General features: G+C 36.6%; 2 protein-coding genes and 1 non-coding gene across 5 annotated transcripts; 1 reads left to right on the forward strand and 2 right to left on the reverse strand.

The window, feature by feature from the left end:
- Window positions 1-1,129: 1,129 nt before the first annotated feature.
- LOC105170575 (F-box/kelch-repeat protein At1g55270) lies at window positions 1,130-4,960 on the reverse strand. The gene is made up of 2 exons (XM_011091397.3): window positions 4,633-4,960; window positions 1,130-2,838 (listed from the first exon to the last, which is right to left on the reverse strand). Exons 1-2 carry the CDS (start codon window positions 4,693-4,695, stop codon window positions 1,588-1,590), a joined length of 1,314 nt encoding a protein of 437 aa, XP_011089699.1. The 5' UTR covers window positions 4,696-4,960; the 3' UTR covers window positions 1,130-1,587.
- A 3,966-nt stretch (window positions 4,961-8,926) lies between these two features.
- LOC105170576 (DEAD-box ATP-dependent RNA helicase 37) lies at window positions 8,927-16,013 on the reverse strand. 3 transcript variants are annotated; one of them, XM_011091399.3, is made up of 7 exons: window positions 15,809-16,013; window positions 14,570-15,496; window positions 14,395-14,478; window positions 13,365-13,607; window positions 12,095-12,262; window positions 11,865-11,978; window positions 8,927-10,056 (listed from the first exon to the last, which is right to left on the reverse strand). In XM_011091399.3, exons 2-7 carry the CDS (start codon window positions 15,302-15,304, stop codon window positions 9,565-9,567), a joined length of 1,836 nt encoding a protein of 611 aa, XP_011089701.1. In that variant the 5' UTR covers window positions 15,305-15,496; window positions 15,809-16,013; the 3' UTR covers window positions 8,927-9,564. The 3 variants fall into 3 exon arrangements, with proteins under 3 accessions (XP_011089701.1, XP_011089700.1, XP_088740998.1); XM_011091398.3 differs by having other exon boundaries at window positions 15,790-16,013; XM_088884872.1 differs by lacking the exon at window positions 15,809-16,013 and adding an exon at window positions 15,689-15,706.
- A 1,022-nt stretch (window positions 16,014-17,035) lies between these two features.
- On the forward strand, window positions 17,036-17,107 carry TRNAG-UCC (transfer RNA glycine (anticodon UCC)). The gene has a single exon. It is a non-coding gene; the product is annotated as a tRNA-Gly (tRNA).
- Window positions 17,108-17,481: the final 374 nt, after the last annotated feature.

A 17,481-nucleotide genomic window follows, 5' to 3' on the forward strand; every position in this document is an offset into this window, starting at 1 on the left:
ATACAATAAAATTTGAAATAGAAAATTCAGTTCGCAAAGACCATTCATTTAAGAAAAGAAACCAAGCAATTCAGTTAGGCTTTTTCTGGCCTACACATATCAGAAATGCCTTTTACTCATCAGCATCCATTTTTCTTGCACTCTTTCCCAACTTCAACAACCACTTTCCTCCACGCGAAAACGTGCTCAAGCATTCAGATCAACCTTCTGAAGCCATGATAACTCCTCTCCCTCATTGTGTGTGTGTGTGTGTGTGTATATATGTATCTCCACCCCCAAATCTAGCTAAAGAAAGTGCAGAGGCACAGCACTGATGGATCATCATCAAGAAGATTGCTCAAGCAGTGGACCCAAGAAGATCAATGATCAGTCTCAGAGAAAAACAGATACCAGAAAAAGAGCAGCGCGGAAGCAGTTCCTTGTGGAGGATGTGAACAAAAGAGCCGATGATTTCATCAAGAATTTCAGGAAGCAGCTGAAATTTGAGCGTGAAGAGTCGCTCAGGCGTTCCAGGGATAGAATGGTCTAGGGAACCTAAAGCATGCATGGCCGGAAAGAAGCAAAGAATTGTCCAAATACAGTTACTATTACTAGTATGTAGTATTGTTATTATTCTTGTGATGGAAAATGCAGCAAGTGGTTGCACACAGAATTCTATGTGGTTAAGATGAGTCGATCTCATGTCTGCAGCTCTCGACTTTAACTTACTAGGATAGAATTATGGTACAAGTATGATAGATGACCAACCTTCGACCATATGTAACTAGGTCGTAAGGCATTATATATAAGCTTAGAAATTTACTCAAGGGCAAGGCGTAACACTGAGTCAGGCTCCATACTACTATTGAAGCCTCACACCTCACCAAGACTATGCCAATCCTAAAGCCCCTGATCATTTTCTTTGTCATACTAAATAAAGACATGCCAAGACTAGCAAGAGGTTCCATGCATAACATTAGAATTTACGGCACCTGAGATTGTATTGCATGGCGAGCGACAAACAAGTACATGTGTCCAAGGTATCACATTAACATGGTTTGTGATTATTTCTATATGGACACTCTACAATCTGACCATGATCTGACAAAGGTGTGCAAGCCGGTGCAGCAAGAAATTAAAGACTAGTTGATCTGTGAAAAAATATGATCTAATGTTTTAGCAATTTACTGGAGCGATCTATTCACAAAGTGAGATTTCAATGGCACAAGCTACTGACCATAAGACAACTACTAAGATAGATAACAAAAATGTGCAGAAGTTCAAAAGCTATCTGCTATCTGTTTCATTAATGTATGTATACAATCTCACCTCAAAGGTTTGTCTCTGAAAAAAGTACTCTATTTGGAGACCAGAGCTTGAAAAGATTGTTGTTTCTCGATTCCACTGGTAAAGAAAATGCCCCTGCATAAATCTTACTGCTCTGCAGCCATATTCATGTTCAGCGCTCGAACAAATTGTAGGTATGCAGAGTAACAATGTAGATGCAAGCACTTGAGTCAAAAAGAGCAGAAAACGAACATTGGTAATCAGCGTCAACACATTTTACTGTAGATGGAGAGAATAGAGAATAAAGTCGGGAAGCCTATTTTATGCTTGGAGAACCTGACAATGCACTATGTGGCTCTTCAGTCCACTTCTTCCAGCGATACTTGACCATAAATTCGTGAAGAGAGTCTTGAAATGGCCTTTATTGGCAATATTTTCCCAAATGTGAGGGTTGCTCTCGATTTGTTTATCAGGGTTCGAGACATCAACCATACTGATACTCATATTGTTACGGATTATGCAAAGCTTTCCATTAAGAGGAACGAGAGCAGCAGCCTCGAGAGCACGAGAATTGCCAAGATGGAGCTTGCTATCGATGAACCTCTTCCAAGACTTTGTTCCTTCATCGTATACTCTTAGCTTACACCCATCACGGCAGTCTAAAGCATAAAGCTTTCCATTCATAGAGATACTCGGGTTGCGCCAACCAGAAACCAGCGTGTCATTCATTGGATTCCATGCATTAGTTTCTGGAGTATAGGCTTCACACAGAACCTCTCTGTGGGCTCCAAGTCCTTTTACAAACCACTTGCCATCATAAACTACTCCAATAAATGGAACCATAGCTGTGGTCATATCGGCAATAAAACTCCACCTGTTTCTGTTGGGATCGTAAACTTCAGCAGAGCTCAAAGTTCTCTGGAGCCCTTCACATTCTCCACCAGCTACATAAAGACAGTTGTTCATGATACATGAACCAGGAAAGTGCCTTCTACGAAGCATGTCTGGTGCCCTGTGCCATTTGTTCGTCCGAGCACTGTAAAAGATCACTCGTCTCATAGACCCCTTTAGAGGGTCTTTTCCTCCAAATAAGTATAGATGACAGCCACTAAGGACAGCACAACCAAATCCGAGAGCCGAGCTGTACTCCCCTGGAACAGGTGGAAGAGGCTGCCATAATTGGTAGGTAGGGTCGAAAGCATGCCATGAAATCCTCCCGTCACGATCTCTTTTGATTACATATACCCATTCTTCTGCCATACCAAGATTCTTCCTGAGGGAGTAAAAGAAATTTCCAGCAAGGAGCTTGAACCATCTCTTGCAAACTAAGCGTAGCTTATTGTGTTCAACACGAGGGACTCGTATTAGACAAGCAATTGCAAGATCATCAGGAAGTCCGGGTAGAAGTGGTGGTTGCACCCTGGACCTCTCTCTACGGGAACTCTTTGCTTTGTGCGCATGAGGATTAATATCAGGCTGGATACAAATTTTAGATCCTGGTACAAACTTTCTTGCCCCAGCAACCGTCTTCAATCCTGAATCGACCTTGCAGTAGCACGATACAGAATCAACCTGCAATCGTTTACTTGTCACAGTAAGTATATATGATAAATGGGAAGTGGTGATAACAGTAATCTTTGTAGCACAGAAATACGGAAAGGTAATAGCAACTTTGATGGTTAATCAATTTGCTTTTGAACATTTTCATCTACATTATACCAGTTATCTGTTCACCATGATATGCCTATGTCCAACATGACAATATATGCGCCTGACCCTTCAGGGACATCACAAACTCCTCTATATACACTTGAATAAGAAGAGTTATACCATTCACCACTTAAATAAGAACGCAACAATATTGCCTCCTCAAATCATTCTTTAACTTGTATCGTGCATGTTTAGAAGCTTCTTGCGGATACGCACTATTAGGGATGAGTGGGCCCGGAAGAGTAAACGCGTAGAGGAAGCTGAGCTTACTCCAAATGCCAGGAGATGAGTAGAAAGACAGAAACATCTTCCTTGAACATATTATTTTATTTTATTATAACCCGACTAATTATCTTCAGCTTTAAGACCGTAACCATTTGAAGATTGGATATGCTTCTCATGCTCGTATGCAGCTCATCCATTCCCTCATAAATTTTGGCCAAGCATAATGCCTGTTTAATCACTAAAACAATAATCCCTTCCAAAGATGATGCTGAACAATACATCATGTTCATTCGTCAAGAGCATTCAAAGATGTTCTGAAGGAAGAGTACTAATGAGAGCCTGACTGCTCCGATGATTCAATGAATTTCAGAAGGGACAATCTGAGTGTGTGCTCAGGCAGTTTGTACCCACAAATGAGTTACTCAAAAATGTAACATGGTTATCATACCAACCAACTCTTATAGAGCTTCTTCCTATTCTCTCTCTCTCCTTCTCATGATATAACAGTACCAGGGACTGAAACTACTTCACCCAACAATATGGGAAAATAGTTTATCATATCCAATTTTAGAATCGAGGAGGCTCTTGGGGTATATAAAAGAAAATTCATTTAGATAACTCCTCATTCTAACTGAAAGAATAAAAATAAAGTACAAGCCAGACAACACTAACAATGGAATAAGAACATAGATAATGGTAGGAATATCCAAAGAGTTTTGACATGAGGGGCATCAAAGTAGAATGTGAACCTTAACGAACACCAACAGACATAACTACACACGCACAAAGAGATCAGGTACACCAGTAATATATCTAGATTACAGTACCATAATTGCCTGAAGCAATAACCATTGACAGATCAATGTAATTCATCCATTGAAGCTCTTCTAAATTTAATGATAAGTTTGCCCTTCAAACAATGGGATGCGTCGTCTAACTCTCGGTCTACATTCCCCCACTTCCCAGTTATATGGAACCCAACACTACTTCTAACCTCTCTCCCTGTCCTACACAGGGACATAAAGTTTTAGCTTGTCAAGTTAATGTTTATATCAGTTCCAAACCATGAAACTTCCAAGAAAATCACAGGCATATAACAGAACAAAAGATTATCAATAAAGAAGCCCTTTCTGAAGAAATAGACCATATACGAATGTTGCAGAGACAAAATTCAATTAGGGCTCAAGTCCAAGAATTATTTAAAATATCACCTTGATACACAATTTCAGCTAGATATCTTCAAATCCACGAAAAGAGAACCCACAACAACTGCAAAATTCAAATAGAAAGACACACAACAGATGCTCTTCAAACCACCAAGAATTTGCGGAAAAACAGCACATTCACCAAGAATTTGATCCGGGCATCTTCAGAAACAAATGAATTCAAGAATTTAACAGCAGAAAATTTCAAAAGTCATGTTGGACTCACCAGCGGAGCTTGAACTCTGAAACCCCTCTGTCCATTCGGAGACCTCTCAACAGTTTGCTCCATAAATATCAAAAAGCTGAATGTCAAACACACATGAGACCACCCTTTACCTCAGAAACTGAGATCGTAAATCTATGAGTGCAAAGTTGTAGCTCGTAAGAACAATTTATAAACTCTCAAACACCAAACATAACAAGAAAAGAAAAACCCCAAGCCCCCCAAAGAGAGCCCCCTCTTTGAGTGGGGGTATGATCTTTATAAACACCCACACTTGTGCGTAAATGGTTAATTACACCACACCCCATTAATGGAATGCATACAAGTTTTTGCCATTTACAATGGAATTATAAATAATCTCCTCCGAAATCTATCAAAATAATCCCCTTACATTTTTTTGAGTTGAACAAATAATTCCATCTATTAATAAAATTCACAAAATTTGATGACATTAGTAAAAAAAGTTTGTGAAAAATTTATATTTGTCTTCGATTCGATTGACTTATAAATTTTATAATAGGTCTAACAAATCTTAATATGATTAAACTACCCTTATAAAACTGAAGACGTACCTCCTTATGTGTATCAGTGTGTGAAGATATACAATAACTTAGTAATAAGTCAATCCGGAGTAAATATAAATTTTCATCAATCTTTTTTCCTTGTATCAACAAATTTCGTAAATTTTAACTAAGGGATTGATCTATTCCTTGGACGAAAACAAACATAACAGCTACTACAAATCATTTTTAAACCACATGAGATTTACATATAATTATACTAAACATGAAATGGGGTCGGCATAATTATCCCAATCAAATAAATAACTCAGTCAAAATAACAAAAAAACAAAAAAATACCCCATCTCCATTTTCTTCCTATTTGCAGAACAAAATAGTTGTAGTGGATGTTAGCATATTTTAAGGATGCTATGCCTCAGCAACTTAGTATTTATTGAATTAAACAAACCAATGCCATGTCATTTATTGATTTGCTTAACATTTTGATCACTTTTGCACATTTTCAAGGGCTATTAGGTTATTCAAATGGTTTGATTATCTGAACAGATATTGGGATGGGATGGGATGGGATGGAATGTAAGTTTATATGGATGTTTTTTGCTGACTGTTAAGGTTGTCAAGATTTAGTAGCTAAAGACATAGGGTATTGTTAGATTATGTTACCAGGGGCCATATGTGATGCTTAGAGCAGCATCAGCTTTTAAGTTGACAAGTTTGATGCTGACAAGTAAGTATGCTTCTGTTCTTACTTTGAGGAATATTTATTTTATAATGTATAAATTTTTTATTTTAAAGTTTGTACCAATAAATATATGTATTAAATTACCATTAAAATACAAAATGAAGTAGATAAATAGTAACATGAGTATCTACAAAAATGCAATATTCGAATTAAAATTGCACAAAGTTGAGTTCTTGAAGTTATTACAAACAAATATATTTAAACTAGGCTTGTTAAAAATAACACCACTTTTCATTCACAAAATTACAACTTCACCCTTAATGATTTTTTCGAAGCAAATATTATGAAATCTCCTACCCTAAGGACAAAATATGTCGATTATACAATTTATTTGGTTGACATCCGCAACAACTGGTAGTTTTACTAACGAATGGGACAATTGATAACGGGTACAAAATCAACCTGGGAAGTTTATGTAATTTTGATATTAAGTCGAGGGAATTTGTACATTCCTATAGTAATAGGGAAGGGTAGTGTAATAAAAAGCATTTATATAAAATCCACACTCTTTGCCCAACAGTTTATTTACATGAATCATTCATGTCTTTTGAGAAATTACTCATACAACTACAAAAAAACATTATCATTTACACAAATCACCCTTTTGAAATATTACACATACACCCTCCAAAAATCTTAACATCACAACACAAACTATCCCTATTTTTAGCTGTTATGGGTGGTTTGTGTAATTACAGAAAAATAAGGGTTATCTATATAAATAAGCCATAAATCAAGAGGTGTAAATGTAATTATTCCTTAATATCATGTGCAGGAATGCATCTAATTAAGTAGGAGGCCAAACTATGTAGGTGGTAGTTCAACTAGACTAGATGATACCTTTTCGTAAAATAGATCATGTGATCAAATCAATGTAATTACGAATCCATTTGTAACAGTAGATCCATGGTTTGACTATAAACAGCTATTTGTGCTGCAATTTGAATACAATAAGTAGAACTGTGGTGACTCACTAAATACTTTGAAAAATAATTATAACACACTTGACAATCTTCAGCAATGAGGAAATTTTATGCTTACGTTCAAAAAAGTATTACACTGATCGTCGTTCACGAAAAAATACTTTTTTGCTCATGCAAAATTCCCACCGCCATGATTATTCAAAATTTTATTTTCATTTAAGGTATATTTGATGTAGAATTATGATTCAAGTAATTGTGAAACTTGTACTTTATGTACATATGGGGGGTATTGCTTGCCTACAAAGAAGGGATAACATTTTTGGACAACCTAATAAAAAAAAATTGAGATGGGAGAATGTAAGAGAATTTATCCTCTAATAAATCTAACAACCTCTTTTGGAGGTCTACAAACCTAAACCTCATCTTAAAGGCAACATAATTAATTTGATGGAGACTAGGCTTCTTCCTCCATCAATGTTTCTACCTAAATGCACCAACAAAGTCATGCCCAACAACCTTTTTCTAGTTTGTTGGGCTTACATAAAAGTTATAGTATGAAAAGGAAGTCACATATATACATATATATTTATATATATGTGTGTGTGTTTTATTGTGGAGTTAATATGGGTTGAGAAATTAATCATGCAAAATTCCCAAGATACCCCTGAAACAAGTGGAAAAAGACATAATAGAAAAAATTAGAGGGTGGGACAGAAACAATATTGCTCTCTCCACATGATTACTGTAAGGAACTTATATAGAACAACCCCTCCTCCCACCCCCCTTTTGCTGTTAGAGGAGAATCATTTGAAAAATATATTTTTCAAGACCTTAACCTGTAAAATTAGTTGTGTTGTGTCTCCACTCGATTACATCAAGAAGCTTGTGCAGCTTATAAGTTTTAATGCCGAACACATTTTTTGAAGAAACAGTGAAACTAACAAAATAAAAAATAAATATTTTTCTCAACCACAAACAACAATTCGGTGTTGCTAGTCTGCTAGACTGTTAACATGTGTCCATATGTCTTAGGACTCCATGTTGTCTCCAATGGATGGTCCATAATTTGATGTATTTGCAAGATTGATATGTGAACTATAGATAAATACAAACTACATTCTATTTGGACGTACATTTTGTAAATTGTGAGGGCATGCTTTCATGTTTTCATGGACTATTTTATGCAGATGGTATTTAACATATACACATTTATTTACATATTGCCCCCCAAAAAGTTTCAATATCGGTTTCTTTGTGTTGTTGCCTAATAAAGTTGAACTTATCTATTACCCTTTTTCTTGAATGATGTTAAAAAAAAATACTAATTATACCATAATTATCATTGTTTATTTCCACATAAAATATAATTGGATTGGTCAAATCAAAGCAGCAAATAACTTAAAGCCTCTTTTGTTGCACATTAAGGTGGGACAGGGGACCAATTAGCTTCACTTAATTATACTGGCCACATAAATTCCATCTCATTTTAATTCATTACTATGATTAAAAATCATTGAAGTTAAGTTTCATTAGGGCCATCATATGTACTTATGATTTCTTCCATGGGATCTCTTATGCACTATGCTTCCAGAAACTTCACTATTTACCCCATTCTCATACTTAATCAAAAAACAAATATATCAAATAATTGCTTAATAACGAAATTTGGGGTCAACAAGTGATTTAGATTTAGCATAGGGACGAGTGAACAAAACGCACTAACCCTTTTGGCGCCTTTTTGAAGGTCAACATATAAGGTGCGTTTTTGTGTACTTTATGCGTGGACATAATTTTTTATTTTAAATAACTAAAATTCAAATGATGAAATTAAAATCTTATGAATGTCTCTTTTAATTGTGATAAGTAACCAGAAAGGCACAAAAATGTTGATAAGTTGGTAAAGAATATTCATTCATACACAAACTTAAGACACACATCACTCCAACTCCAAGATTTGAATTTGTCTTTTTTCTCTTTCACTTCTTTTGAGGTTTGTCTGTCTTTAAAGAAAGTAAGAGAGAAAACTTTATGTAATAAACATAGAATGCTATTCAGGCAACTAAGTCAAATGTAGCAATTGAAACAAAAATGTTCAAACAAAATGAAAAATCTAAGTGAAAACATCAATAATAGTCAAGGCCATATTTACATTACACACCAATACAGAAAACTAATTCACATCTTCTCTTTCAGTCCACCTAAAAAATGGAACACTTTCTCAAAAAAAATCTGACACAAAGTAAGAAAAAACTAAGTATATGTACTTTACTGAAGAAACCTATAATATTATATCCTAGGATTATACAACAGCATAAAAAAATATTTGACTAACTCTTTCAAGAGCTGGCTGAGGTGTATCTGCTGAGAGGTATTTACAACCAAAAGGTTGGAACGAATAAGACTGTTGACATGTACAACTATAATGCTGCCACTAATAGAATTTCTACAACTCATGCCACTGTACAACAGGTCAAGGTTGACATATTAGGGAGAGAATTAGTAGACAAAATAGAAACATGAGAAGTAGAGCATACCACAAATCCTGTCGATACACCATCTGCTGGATTATCTATAGCCATACCACAGTTACCAAACCCACCCACCCCCCAGATAGAGCAAACGGGCTTCCTACTAAAGCTGAAAACTTCGCAATTGAACAAAGTGAGTGAGTATGACTAGAGTGAGAATTTATGCTAACATATTCTTCAAATATATTTTCAAGTGCCGACGGGGAAAAATCGTGTGGGTGTTAGTCCCATGCACTAGTCACAGTAGGACCATAACCTCCACCATATCCTCCAGAAGCACCATATCCACCGTTGACATTGTTGCCGCTGCCGTAGTAGTCCATTCCACCTCCTCTATTGGAAGAGTCTCTTCGGAAATCACGACCACCGAATCTTCCTCCAGAACCTCCACCGCGACGGTTCCTCCCGTAGGAGGATCGAGCTGCAAAGCGAGAGAGCCATGCTGGAACCTCTTGATTTGCTTCTTGCATCAAATCAGCCAATGGCCTTGCCAATGAGGAATTATTCTCATTGAAGAATGCAGTTGCCAGCCCTGATTTACCTGCACGACCAGTGCGTCCAATGCGGTGGACATAATCATCAATGTCATTTGGAAGATCAAAGTTGACAACATGTGCAACATGAGGGATGTCAAGGCCACGAGCCGCCACATCAGTTGCAACCAGAATTGGCGTTTTGCCACTTTTAAAGGATCTCAAAGCATATTCTCGCTCCTGCAGACCAAAGAGAAAAGGTTTCACAATCTTCTAGTATGAAATGACACACAACGTGGGAAACACACAGAGATCCAATAGAGAAACTCCACAAGTCCACATAACAGGATGCATTAGGTTTAATTTCATAGCCTGAGACAACAATAAAGGGGAGGGTCTCATGGCATCTTTCCTTTCTTCAGTCTTTGGCGTCCCTGACAGTTAGTTCTAGCTCAGGCCCCATGAAAATAACATATGGTACTAATAATTATAGAAAGTACGTAAAGGTTAATATAACTCTCTTCCATAGACCAAACAGTAGCATATATTTCAACAATGGCGACCTGCATCCTACAGTTCTCTCTCGTTTGGGTACAGTAGGCACCTCAAAAGGTTAAACAATATTCCCAGCTCAGTATGTCAACATATCCTGAGGAGGGGAACCACAACAACTTTGCCTGCACTCCTTTTGCAACCTCATAGGCACTTCGGCCTCTCATGTGATAGATTCTGCTGGTCCATGGCCTGCATATCAGCTGCCTAAAGTCTTCATTATGTATCCAAAGTGGGTGTGAATCAACATGGTGTTTGACATGGAACCCCCACCACTGCGTCCATCTTCAAAGCCACTTTCTCAATTCTCCTTCCCTAGGCTAGCCTCAATCATTCCCAATTGCAAAGAATTACCTCACCAATGGTACGATTACCTGGACAGCTACCAAAGCTCACAGCCCATCACTTTCTGATGATCTCCGTTTAATTCTCCAGGAGCACCATTTACTTCTTGAGTCCGAAAACGCAGTGTTAAGTTTGTGCCAACTCCTCTTTGGACTCCGGTTTCGCAGATCTTGGTAGCTTTTACACTAGCAGGGAAACCATGGCTAACCATTTAGTTGCAAAGATCACCTCTCTTGTGCTCTCCTTTTCATTGTCAAAGATGGCAATTTTTTCTTGCTTTCAGGATGCGCCACAGTATGGCATGGCATTAGAGTTAATCAATCTCTGGTAGGATGGCGTTGTGACAAGTTTTTTTTAGAATTGTCTTGTATCCAGATGGTAGGATCCATGGCATTGAAGGCACAAACATGTGGAGAGTTAAGGAATTCCCTATCCTTTGGCAGAGGAGCAACCCGTTAATACAGGCTGGAGTTTCATTGTGTCCATTACACCTTGCACATCTTTGGATGTCGGAAAGATTACTCTCAAATCTTGGGAAATCATGACAACAGTATCGTGCAAATAGAAGTTTTAGATATTTTAAGTTCAAAAGCAACTCCCAAATGCAATTCACGTAATTGAAATGAAGTTACTTTGATTGTTTATCGGTGTTGTTCAGCTAAGTTAATAAAGATACCACAAAGATATACTCCTTTTATGGAGCTTTTTATACATTATCTACACAAATACCCAAGTTTAAGCATACTCAGAAACTAGTTGCATAATTTAGAAGAAAGAATTGAAGGAACATACACAATTCACTAATTAATGGTATCATGTAATACAGGGATCTTAAGCAAACAATTCAAAGAAATTGATCCACTAGCATTAACATATTAAGGACATCATTAAGAGTTGAAGACAGAATGAGAAGGGAGATTAGAAGTTTGCAATCATGAACCACAAATGGAACAGCTTAGCATATGCATGCTAATTCATCGGAAGCTGAAAGACAACACAGGTCAAGTAACGCCCTATCAATTAACAAGTCCCTCAAATTTCGATCGTCTTACAAGATGAGAGATGGAAACATTCAGCCAAAAGCAAATTTCAACATTTAGAAATTAATACACGGGCAACACCTCTAGCTGAATATAAAAAATTTAACAAACCTGCTGTGTTCTGTCACCATGAATAGAAGTGGCTGGGAAGCCATTAATGCAAAGCCAGTTTTCAAGTGAATCAGCTCCTTTCTTTGTCTCAACAAAAACCAGTGTAAGCGCTTGCTGCAGAGCAGACCGCAAAGGATTAGTAAGCTACATGGATAATCTAAATGGCATTAGAAATAATTTTAAAACAACTTATATTATGAAAAAGATGGTAAATAAATCAATTAAGAAACCTTGGCCTGAACACCATTTGCTCTCTGCGCATGAAGGAGGTCCATCAGGTGACTTCTTTTGTCAGTCTCAAGCACATATTCAACTCTTTGGACAATCAAGTCAGTACTAGAACCAACTCTTCCAACAGCCAGAAAGACATAATTCGATAGAAAATCTGCAGCCAGTCTCTGCATGTCAAGTAAAATTTACAGAATGTCACAGATCCAAGAATAAAAATGATTTAGATGGCTACGTGTATTTCAATATTAAGTCACCTTGTGAACAAATCATAAATTCTGTACCCATTTTAAGTTAAAAAATTAGCAGCATTGAAGGGAAGCAAATTTGTAAGCCATGAACCTTTTACAGTGCATGATCTAGCTTAAATGATTCTAGCGTTTTGATTAGTTCTCTAAATTCTTAGACGATCTTTATTTCTATATTTCAACAGTCTAGGGAAAAAAAAACTCCCTATTTAGGTCTCTTCTTTTTCCTCTAATTATGGGAACCTCACATAGAATCTCCATTCTTTCTCTTTTTCTCTCCCAGTCCATACTTCAGATGGTCAGTATCACAAAAATCCCACCCGTGGAAATGCAAAATTTACTGTTGCAAGTAACTCCATTTATTTTATTGGTGGGTGTGTTTGTTGGGGGGTTGGGACTGGCTCAATCATGGGCGTACATCACTCAGAAGTTACCAAAACTAATTTAATTATCTCCTTCCCTTGAACCAAGCTAGCATTCCTCTGCCTCCACTACACTAAAACGTACAGATATTAGGGTAAAACAAACAAAAAGCATAATCTAAGTAAGTTTAAAAAATATTTTAATTCTTTGACAATATGTGTATGAGATTCACATGTACTCACGAGTATATACATTGTAAAAGTTGTCAATAAGATCTTTTTGGTTAGTTAGAGTTGACACTTCTTATTGGTTAAAACTATTGTTTTCAAATATATGATACAGTCAGAAGAGAGAGGTCCCCCCCCTCATAAAGCAAGTAAACTCGGTGTTAAATAGCTCAGGAAATTAATATAATTTTGCCTTCCACTATAATTCGTTCTCACAAAATCAACTATATATAAAACAATTTAGCTCTTATTTGCATAAAAGAAATTGCCTCAATTAGAGATGTTAGTGTCCCCTTGTGCAAAACATTGAGCTCTACACTTCCACTCACACTTCTATGCAAATGAAAATATTGCTAGATGGAACCTAATCATTAGGCTGAGGCCAACTCTATTTGAGTAGGTTGAATTGATGCCAATGAAAACAGAAAACAAACCTGAATCTCCTTTGGAAATGTAGCGCTAAATAGCAATGTTTGCCGTACACCCGGAGGTGGCATGTCCATTTGTTGCACAATTCTCCTTATTTGAGGTTCAAAACCCATGTCTAACATTCTATCTGCTTCATCTAGGGCTAAATACTTAATCATTTGCAATGAGACCCTTGCTCTTTCCAACAAATCCACCAACCGTCCAGGTGTTGCAACAAGTATGTCCACACCTCTTTCCAGTTCTCGAAGCTGCCAACAAATCATCACTCACAGCATTAAAATTAGAAAATACATCTGGAAATCTTGAAGATAGTAGTATAAAATGACAAAGGGTAGCAACAGCTGATATGAACATAAATATAAAACAATCGAAGTTCGAATGAAGCATATTTTGATCCTGCCATGTTTAGCAAATGAAACAGAGTGGATCAGCAATGAAGCTCGCAATTGAAACAGGTATCACTGGTACTCTGTCTAAGCAACTTATCCTCAAAATACAAACTGCACATTCTAGATCTTTTGCATCACGGAGATACAGTTTTGATTTCTTAATTAGAAAAGACAGTTTTCCAAGAATCCTATTATATTTCTGTAAATATATCTATAGACCGGAAAAATTATCGCCAAGAAAATCTCCAAGTATATTGCCAATTAAAGCAAACCAAATTCGTAAAAAATAACCAGATAAAATTATAAATACCAAAACTGTCTATTTGCAGAGTTCGAGTCTGTTTTCCAGGTTCAAGTTCAATTCATAAAATAGCCAATACCATGAAAGCAACATTCAAATATATATATATATATATATATATATTATATATTAGATAAAATTAGGAGAAAAAACTCAAAATTTGAGGCATGCTTCAGTTTCAACTTATCCAGTCAAAAATCAAGCTACACACACACATACATTTATATATATATATATTATAACAGGAAAAGATGAGGGAAGAAAATCAGATTAAATTTAGAAAAGCAGGAGTGCGTTCAGAAATAACAGCAAGTGAACTAATAACCCAGCTGTAAAAGAATGAACCTGTAGATTGATTGGAGCACCACCATAAGCAACAACTACCCTAACACCAGTTTGATATGCAAATTTCCTAGCTTCCTCATGAATCTGTAAAACAAGAACCAGTGTTGGATATAAGTAGGATATACCTTAGCTTAAATCTAAAGAATATATCAAAAATTACTTAGTAAAAACTCACTTGGATTGAAAGCTCCCTAGTTGGAGAAAGAATGAGAGCAACCGGAAACGCCATGCGTGGCATACGCGGTGGTCTTGGACCAGATTGGCTGTTTGTCATGATTCCACTAATTATTGGGAAACAAAAGGCTGCAGTCTTTCCAGAGCCAGTCTGGGCGCAAGCCATCAAATCCCGGCCAGCAAGTGATATTGGTATGGCATGTCGTTGCACAGGTGTGGGCTTCACATACTTGCACCTCCTAATATTCAGATTTAAAGCTTCACCCAAATCAATCTCAGCAAATGTATTCACTGGAGGCGGGACATTTTTCCCACTCGTCTCCACCGGAATATCCTCATAAGCATCAAAATTGATCCCTGTATTTTCTTGTACCCCGAATGCTGGTTCTGTATCTACATCATCTTGAAAAGGATTAGCCTCTCTTTCTCTTCCACGATCCCAACCTCCGCTCCTATTATTCCAACCACCTCCACCACCACGACCGCCACCGCCTCCACTTCTGTCTCTCCTATGACCAACTGAATGGCTCCCACCTACAGCGGGGCCAACATGTCCCTGCATGTCATTTCCCAATGCCGGGCCAGCATGGGGAACTGGGGCTGCGGAGGTTTCTGCAGAAGAAGGCCTGTTCCTAAGATGTGGAGGAACATAAGTTGATCGAGAAGCACGAGAAGTGGCCCCTATACCACCATTTGCAGGAGCCTTCTCCATTGAATCAGACCAAGAAGTTGGCATAGTTCAACAGAATAAAAGATCCAAAAGTTGTTCTACCTCCCACTTAATCAGAAGTACCTCCAAACCCACGACTTTCCGTCCAGGCGGAGAATTCAACACTGCATATCCAACACAAATCCCAAAACTGACATCACCGTCAAACTTTCAAAGAGACGCCCAATCATACGTTTCTGATGAGCCTCACAACAATTCCTGACCAAGACATTCCGTGAGCAAAACCATTAGCAATCAAATTGACACGAAAATCCAATTCTAAAGCAAACCTTATCCACACCCAAATATCTACACAAATTAACCAAAAGAAAAAGAAAAACGCATACAATTACAGCAATAATTACACCCAAGCAAAATGCAACATGAAACTATTTCCGGAAAACAACCAACCCTTCAAGAATTACTTCAATATTGCAACCAACGAACACACAAGCACATACATAGATTCAAACCAAAGACAGAGTGTCTAACGTAGTGAAGCAGGAACATACAATAAAACGGAAGGCAGACCAAAAAGAAACCCTAATTTTGGGCAGAGGGCCGTGCGATCGGAGGAAGCCCTGTGCGTAAATATCTTGTGCGTTGCTGTTGTTGATTCTGTCTCTCTCTCTCTCTCTCTCTCTTTGTCTCTGTCTGTCTGTCTCTCTCTGAAGAAAAAAGGTCTCTAGTTTTTCTCTCTATATTTTTTCACTCCACGCATTTATAGTGTTTGATATTTGCGTCTCTGCTTAATATGCGATGAGACGAAGATTTTGAGCGGCTCCGTACGTTTTTTTAGGTGATTGATTGCACAAAATTCCAGATACCCTTATCTTAATTATTTTTTATTTTTGCATCCTTATATTTCCACCTCATTCCCTTCTTTACAACGCCCCAAAAATAATGACGACACATCATTTATTCTATACAATAATACATACACACTACGATCGTAATCGTATTCGTATTTGTATTCGTATAACTTGTTTGAAATTCCCATGACCCTGAGAAGACTCATGGATTTAATTATGATTGACCACATCACATGTTGTACAAATAGTAACGGGTCATAAATTTTTGACTAATTTATTGAATATTCAATACCGGAAATATAGTAAATCAGTATCAAATAAGTAAGTTGGTGGGTATTCAGTTATTATTTATTTATTTTTATTTTCGGTTGCGAAAATAAACTATGGAGGGTATTTAGGTTACTAGATGTTGACTCCATTTTTTGTACTATTTTGAGTACTTTTATGAAAATACTACATTACTATTTTAACCATTCTTTTGTGTTTTATGTGTTGTTCTTGTCTCATAAAGGATGTCTGGAAAAAAAATTAAATAATAATTTTACTGCTTTTTAATAATATCATAATTATAATTTTTTTTCTCTAAATTTACTATTCTATGTCCATTTTTCAACTTCCGACTCTATGTTTCTCTTTTAACTTACTATTCCATGTTTCTATTTCATGACAAGCTTCTATATTTTTAATAAACTTGCAATTACAATCTGTTCTTCTTTCTCTACTCCTCTAATGGTTTTTACTTTTTACCAAACTTATTTCTTTTTTACACATATCAGGGTTGTTTCTTTTCATAATTATTTTCTAATTCACACCATTTTTTCGTATATTAGTGGGGATTTCATGCAATGATAACTAGTATTAAATTAAAAAAAATGATAAATACTTAAAATAAGTTCCCCCAAACACCCTTTATGTCCAATTTGATTTCATGATGAAACAACAGCAGGCGTTTGTAGTCCAACGGTTAGGATAATTGCCTTCCAAGCAATAGACCCGGGTTCGACTCCCGGCAAACGCAATTGGAGTTGCCCTTTTTAATTGTTTTTTTGTATATTTTCCATTCTCCTGGTGCCGATTTAATGCCTCGCAAAAAACAAAACTGGTTCCAACAATTATATGAAATTATACTAACTAATGAAACTCTAAACACTGTAAAATCCTAATTAATATATTTAAAATTGTTACAAATATTCCAATATAAATATTTAATTTTTTATCATTATTATTGTTATTATTTACACTCTATTTTTTTCGAGGGTTAATTACATTTTGCGATTCAAACTATGACTGTTTTTCACTTTGACATCTAAACTCTTTTTTCTTTTGTGTTAACTTATATCGTCTCAACTTTATAAAATTTTACACTTTGCTATTTATAACTATTTTCAACCA

This window comes from Sesamum indicum, linkage group LG9 (genome assembly GCF_026168435.1).
Source record: "Sesamum indicum cultivar Baizhima isolate 11 linkage group LG9, ASM2616843v1, whole genome shotgun sequence".
In the NCBI taxonomy this organism is placed as follows: domain Eukaryota; kingdom Viridiplantae; phylum Streptophyta; class Magnoliopsida; order Lamiales; family Pedaliaceae; genus Sesamum; species Sesamum indicum.

Coding starts and splice junctions, on each gene's coding strand:
- LOC105170575 (XM_011091397.3), bottom strand. CDS start 4,695: ATGGAGCAAACTGTTGAGAGGTCTCCGAATGGACAGAGGGGTTTCAGA. Junction 2,839..4,632: donor TCAGAGTTCAAGCTCCGCTG/GTGAGTCCAACA, acceptor AAACGATTGCAG/GTTGATTCTGTATCGTGCTA.
- LOC105170576 (XM_011091399.3), bottom strand. CDS start 15,304: ATGCCAACTTCTTGGTCTGATTCAATGGAGAAGGCTCCTGCAAATGGT. Junction 12,263..13,364: donor CATTTCCAAAGGAGATTCAG/GTTTGTTTTCTG, acceptor CTTGACATGCAG/AGACTGGCTGCAGATTTTCT. Junction 10,057..11,864: donor ATGGTGACAGAACACAGCAG/GTTTGTTAAATT, acceptor TTTGGTCTGCAG/GAGCGAGAATATGCTTTGAG.